General features: G+C 44.1%; 1 protein-coding gene across 1 annotated transcript; it reads left to right on the top strand.

Moving 5' to 3' along the window:
- The first annotated feature begins 696 nt into the window (after nt 1–696).
- Nucleotides 697–4,739, top strand: LOC139449474 (polypeptide N-acetylgalactosaminyltransferase 4-like). Its single transcript, XM_071230889.1, has 3 exons — nt 697–854; nt 2,712–3,386; nt 3,812–4,739. The coding sequence occupies exons 1-3, from the start codon at nt 697–699 to the stop codon at nt 4,737–4,739; spliced, it is 1,761 nt and encodes a 586-aa protein (XP_071086990.1).
- The last annotated feature ends 2,295 nt before the right edge of the window (nt 4,740–7,034 follow it).

Genomic DNA, 7,034 nt, shown 5'->3' with positions numbered 1-7,034 from the left:
TCAACGTGTATCCACTGATTTCAGTAGCCGTGTCAAAGTGTATCCACAGATTTCAGTTGCACTGTCAAAGTGTATCCACTGATTTCAGTAGCACTGTCAAAGTTGATCTACTGGTTTTAGTATCAGGGTCAAAGTGGATCTACTAGTTTCAGTATCAGTGTCAGAATAACAAATGGCAGGACTTATCTTATCGTCACTGTTCATCTAGTTCATTAGCTGTGTGCTACTTGCCGCTAACTGCAATGAACCAGAAGTTGTTGCACAGAAAATTGTACGTTTTCTGAACGATCCCCTAATTACACAAACTGGGTCAAAACGGATATCCTAAAAACTTCATCAAATACTCTTGTTTGAAATAACTAAGTAAATCTGAGCAAAATCATCATCATACATCGGTGATGAAAAAAGGCGAAGATAGATTTATTACACGTGTTCAGTTAATATCGATACAATCGTGCATCTTCCGTTTTGACATGTGGACATAAACATCAGCTTGTCATACTGACAACAAAGGAAGCTGGTAGTGTGTTATGTTTTCCCACCACAAGTAACACACCCCTCCAACCCCACGAATTGATTGTTCTCAACGGATGTTGTCTTGAGTCAAAACATAACATTGTTGCCTTCACCCGGTGGGCCAGGCTCAGCATGGTGCTATCAAATGCCGACACCACCACTGCGACACCTTTATTCACCATGAAGAAGAAGAAGAGAGAAGGAAACACGGCTCTGACATGGCAGCTTTGTGTAGCTGGTATGTTCATGGCGGGTATTCTGTATGTGATTGTTGACAAAGATGAGCCCGAGCCGGCAATATGTGCAGAGGTCTGTAGAGGTCTCGCGGTCAAGACAGGGTGAGTTCAATTCATTGGCCTGTTTCTTAAAGCGAGTTTTGAAGGATGGATATTATGACAGTCGTATCGATATTGAGGTCCTTACCTCTGTTTCCAGACAACAGTGAAACCCAATGCATGATGATATGGTTTTAAAACAACTATAATTATAATCAAAGGTATTTCTTGAGCCACTGCACGTTTTCTATTCAACATGAAACGAGCGTCTGAAGTAGGCACAGCTATGTTTATACACAAGCAACACTAAGTCATGTTATTTCTTTCTATGTACGAGAGGTGGCTGTAAACTGTGTCTGACTGTGAGGAACCGCGTTGATTGATATTGTTGCTTATTCAGTGCTGTACCCAGCATATTTGAATCATGAAAATACAAGTTGGGGACAAGTGATACTTGTACAAATATTTGCCCGTCCCCCGTCTCCCAACATCAGCTGGGTCTGCTTCAAATTCTCACGTGAGATGGTTAACCTGTAGGTTCCTGATCCCAGCGGGCTGAAAGCTTTGTCATGCCCACTTCATCCATCACGTGAGAGATGCCGGCCGTGTTGGCTATGTGACGTGTGGTGAGTCACCCATAATCACACAATTGAAGGTTTTCCTGATCCTGGTTCATCATCAAGACTCTCTCTTCCCCTGGACTCCGTGGCCCCCCTCTTGGAGATACTTGATGACAGCGCGGTAGACAATGTTGTCAAGTTATCATCAACAGAGAATACACCGTCATTTTGTTGCCTGCAGAAACATGCAACCTGGGTGTGTATTTGGTTCAAATGACGCGTTTAAGCATGTTAAATGTATATACACTCACCGGCAAGAGAAACGCGAATACCATACAAGTTGGTTAATATATGAAACATATCCAAGATTAATTCGATGCACAAACGAACATACTGTTATGTTCTGTGAACCGACGCTCATGAACGCATCACATCTGACGTCATAGATCCATGACTCGAGATGCACCATTTGTCTCGTGCACGATTTGCGTGTGAAGTTTGGAAATCACGTGCAGCATATCGTGATAAGAATAAATACACTGTGGTAACACTCGACTGATTGTTAGATATGTCATGCATCGGTTCACATTTGGAACATCTCTTCTTATCTTACATACTTTTCCATATGTTTCTATAGTTCGCGTATTATTGGTAAGTAGGGTGCGAACTGTTCAGCCACCCCTCGTTGTCTCCCAATTAACATCTGTTACTCTGATCAGAAACCTCTCTGCTTGTAGATCTTCCGACAACTCCACACATGGTTGAGACGGGTGAACCCTAAGCGAATCTAAAGACAACACTTCGTCGGGTCTTCAGACAATTATCTGCACGCTTTCTAAAACAATTCGGCTTTATTTTTTTATCTCTTTAATTTGGAAATCTTTGATTTGTACAAGTGAAAGCCAACAGAGAACACAAATGTTCCTTCGACTGTATCCATAGCAATATTATGGCGTCTCTATACTTTCTGCTTTCGTCATAGTTCGTTCAGCTTCACGCAGTCGTACATAGACTTTAGAATCATCGCTAATTTAAAAGCTCAACTAACGCGATCTCCTATCTGATTTTAATGAGATTAGTAGTCTCCAGAAGTATTACGTCTAAAGCTATGATATTCCAACGATCTATACCTACCTCTCTTGAAGGTTTTAGCCAGTTAATACCATTGTAACGCAGATACAATGGGTCTTTGACTGGCCGAAAGTTCCAGTGGACTGGCCAGTCATGTTGGGGAGTTTGAATTTGTGTTAAGTATTTAATTTGTGATAGTGCCCAGTTGTGCCCCCGTGGTATAAGGTCCCTCAGATCATCATCACTATGCAGCTTTCCGTGTTCACACTGAATTTACTTCCGTTCACAGATCCAGGAAGATACGAAGTGACACCTACAAGAAGTATGACATTGCCCCCGACAAAGCATTGCGCTTGGAACATATGTTGGATCAGATAATGAAATCCCACATTCGACCCGATGATGACCATTATGGTTATAATTTAACTAGGAGTGACGAGATACCAGTCACACGAGATATCAAAGACGCGAGACCCAAAGAGTGTCTTGAGAGGACGTTCAACTACACGTCCTTTCCAACAATATCCGTCATCTCCCCGTTTTACAACGAGGCTCTCACCCCCCTAGTGCGTCACGTGCATGCCCTGCTGACCCGGACCCCCCCGCAAGTGTTGCTGGAGGTCCTGCTGGTGGACGACATGAGTACCTTCAGCTACCTGGGTCAGGACTTGCAGGATTACTTCAGTCTTCTTGATCCTAGAATTAAACTGCTTCGCAACAAGAAGCGTGAAGGTTTGATACGGAGCCGGTTATTTGGGGCTGACGTTGCCCGAGGAGAGGTGCTGGTATTTCTGGACGCCCACATGGAAGTGAACCACGGCTGGGTGGAGCCACTACTGCACCGCCTCGGGGAGGAGGAGGAGCTGGTGCTTCAATCAGAAATACCGCCCATATTGTCGGACACATTCGACATTGACACTGGCCAGACTATAGACCATAGAGGTGGATTTGGCTGGGATATGAGGTAAGAAGTGTTAGCAATGTATACAAGCTTTTCATAATGTTGTACAGGTAATGTATGCGAAATGTAATGAGCAAACAATCAGTAATCTGTCCAGCAATTGTGATTTATATTGATTACGTTGATATATATGACCATTTGAAATAGATGTTGCTGGCACTTCTTGTTTTATCTGGTGATAAAATGACATTATTGTGGTAATCCAAGGCAAACTACTAAGAACCAATAAAAACAGTCGTCTATTAGTCTTGCAGTACAATACAGTTATACTAACGGCACACTCTACGTGTTTACCGCAGTCTGTAATCTAATGTTGATATTTTTATTATATTTGATACGTCATTCTGAACTATGTTTATGCGTCGCATTCAATCACAGTTGTGGACTTGTTCTTGTTATACCTTACTGTTTGGTGTCTTCCATCGCAGTTACTTATGGTTTCCTCTGCCGCAATATCTAAACCAGTTCAAGAGGAGCGACTTTGCCCCAGTCCCATTCCCTGTTCTACAAGGCGGGTCTATTGTACTAACAAAGTCCTACTTCGAGGCTTTGGGACGCTTTGATTCCGGTCTTGCTATCTGGGGAGGAGAACATTTTGAGATGTCTTTCAACGTGTGGATGACCGGGGGCAGGGTGGAGCTCATACCCTGCTCCAAGGTGGGACACATCTTCAAAGACACAAAGATCAATTTCGGTTCTGCGGAAAGAAATTACGTGGTGGCCAAGAACAACTTACGGGTCGCTGAAGTCTGGATGGATGATTACAAAGAGTTGACGAGGGCGGCTATCAGAGCTTGGCAAGATCCTGAACCTGAGTTCTCCAAAGCTGAATGGGAGTCCATTGAGGAAAGACGAAGACTGAGGTGGCAAAGGAAGAGCAAGAGTTTCTCTTGGTTCCTGAAGACTGTCCTCCCAGAACAACCTGTGCCATCAGAAGACGATGTACAGTATGGCGAGGTGGCCAGCTCCTTGACCAAACACTGTCTGTATGTGGCTGATACCGGACACTTAGGCCTCACGTCAACTTGTATGTCGTTTGTTGTCGTTGTTAAAGAGAACACATTTTCTGTTGATAGATGGGGTAGGTTTAAACACAAGGATAAGTGTGTGGGCTTCGACCAAAACAGCTTTTTACTTACCCTCACTCATTGTCCGTATGTGGAAGGAGACCTAGCTATGCCCAACTGGACGACGAACAGTGAGGGGGCACTCATTAACAACGGTCAGTTGGGGTCTCTGTGCGCCACCTTAGTCCAGGCAGCCCCCGGGGTGGGGTCCGACATGGTCCAGCTGCAAACATGTGTATCGAACATGGCGGAACAACAATGGTCATTTATGTATCATTTCAAGTACTGATACTTTTCTGTTCTTTATTGTCAATGAGGTGTATATGTTGTCTGTTAGTCAAGCTTGGTTAAGTCCAAGTGGTTTTAACATTTTACTTGAAGTTAAAATAAAAAAACAACAACCCCAAAACACGGGGCCACCTAAACTCCAGATATCCTGACCATATTTCTCTTCTGTGGCCGACAAATCCCCCTCCCAATAGTTCAACAATACATTAATAATAACATGTGCCCCAATTAGCAATCTTCCAGCTTTCTGCCGTGGGAGGTCCGGATGTCGTGAAGGCCAAGTGTGATGGGGATGTAGTGGATGCAGATGAATCAATCAAATGATGTGGCAAACATGGAACCTGCCGACATATTCCGTTTGTGTACAGGTTATGTGAATACTGAGGTTCGGCGTAATGAATGAGCGGAATGAAAATAGTTCCCATCCTGAAGATTCGAAGTGTTTTCCGAAAACACAAGGTCTTGCAAGTTGAAACGATGTATAGGAACAAAGTGGGGGTAATCATGCAAGTATAATAAACAAGTGTCTTTTATTTTTTAATTGGAAAAATATAACATTTAGTTCTCCGAAACCTCAAGATTGAACCGACACGTTTGAGGATTTGCAAAAGCATAATGTGGCCTGAATTAGTTTGTGAATAATGCCAACTGTTTAAGCACCATCTTTCCAGAGGCCACAAGGCACTACAATGGGACACATATATAATCATGGCATTTAAATGAAGAAGATAACTTGAAATCGAAATAATATACTACCATCTAAATGTTGGAACGAAGACGAAAGGAACGGACGTCGTTCACGTGAACCGCAGCCCAAGACCATGTGTATAGACAGGCCAAGTAGCAAAACCAAGGCGCATCGAGCGAGTCGAACGCACGACCAGCGGACCCATGCACTTCCAAGAGACACACGGCCGACCCATGTGGGTTGAGAATGAATGGGAGAATGTGTTAAATGAATGAAACACTCATAAAATATGTAAATATGAAAAGAACTTAACTCGTATCCAAATTTGTTGGCTCCAGGTCAAAACAATTTAGTAGCTGCTGGCTTTCATGGCTCAAGGCGTTACTTCACCCTTTGGGGAATTAGGACGTGTCACCATCAAAACATATAGAGATATAAGCGATACACATTACTGCATCTGGAGGATATACATTTCGGTAAATTGATATGAAAACAAAGATACAATTTGATTCAAGTATATGTATACAGTTAATGTGTACAGAATCTAATCTATATCTACCAGGTATTTACATGTTTCTCAGTGTTATTTTGATATGCATACAAGGATGCATAAACGTTGCCTCCATACAAAACACACACACACACACACACACACACACACACACACACACACACACACACACACACACACACACACACACACACTAAGCATACTAAGCACACAAACACTAAGCACTAAGCCCTAAGCACTAAACAACATCTTTCAGGGAACTAAGACACACATCGTCCAGCGCACTAAGCCACCCATCTTCCAGGGCACAAAGCCACACATCTTCCAGGGCACTAATCCACACATCTTCAAGGGCACTAAACAACCGATCTTCCAGGGCACTAAGCCATACATCTTCCAGGGCACTAAGCCACACATCTTCCAGGGCACCAAGCCGCCACCCACACACCTTCCAGGGCACTAAGCCACACATCTTCCAGGGCACTAAGCCACACATATTCCAGGGCACTAATCCACACATCTTCCAGGGCACTAAGCCACACATCTTCCAGGGCACTAATCCACACATCTTCCAGGGCACTAAGCCACCCATCTTCCAGGGCACAAAGCCACACATCTTCAAGGGCACTAAGCCACCCATCTTCCAGGGCACTAATCCACACATCTTCCAGGGCACTAAGACACAGATCTTCCAGGGCACTAAGCCACCCACACATCTTCCAGGGCACTAAGCCACACATCTTCCAGGGCGCTAAGCAACCGATCTTCCAGGGAACAAAGCCACACAAATTTCAGGGCACTAGGCCACACATCTTCCTAGGCACTAATTCACACATCTTCCTAGGCACTAAGCCACACATCTTCCAGGGCACTAATCCACACATCTTCCAGGGCACTAAGCCACACATCTTCCAGGGCACTAGTCCATACATCTTCCAGGGCACTAAGCCACAAATCTTCCAGGGCACTAATCCACACATCTTCCAGGGCACTAGTCCACACATCTTTCATGGCACTAAGCCACACATCTTCCAGGGCACTAAGCCACATATCTTCCAGGGCACTAAGCCACACATCTTCCAGGGCACTAGGCCACA

The sequence above is a fragment of the Haliotis cracherodii genome, unplaced genomic scaffold (genome assembly GCF_022045235.1).
Source record: "Haliotis cracherodii isolate W230 unplaced genomic scaffold, xgHalCrac1.p SCAF_8, whole genome shotgun sequence".
NCBI lineage: Eukaryota > Metazoa > Mollusca > Gastropoda > Lepetellida > Haliotidae > Haliotis > Haliotis cracherodii.
The sequence above is the reverse complement of the archived record's forward strand: the minus strand, read 5'-3'. Positions and strand labels throughout refer to the sequence as shown.

Excerpts from the sequence above, each read along its gene's own strand:
- LOC139449474 (XM_071230889.1), top strand. The coding sequence starts at position 697 with ATGAAGAAGAAGAAGAGAGAAGGAAACACGGCTCTGACATGGCAGCTT. Across the intron at positions 855-2,711 it reads GGTCTCGCGGTCAAGACAGG|ATCCAGGAAGATACGAAGTG; the intron begins GTGAGTTCAATT and ends TTCCGTTCACAG. Across the intron at positions 3,387-3,811 it reads GGATTTGGCTGGGATATGAG|TTACTTATGGTTTCCTCTGC; the intron begins GTAAGAAGTGTT and ends CTTCCATCGCAG.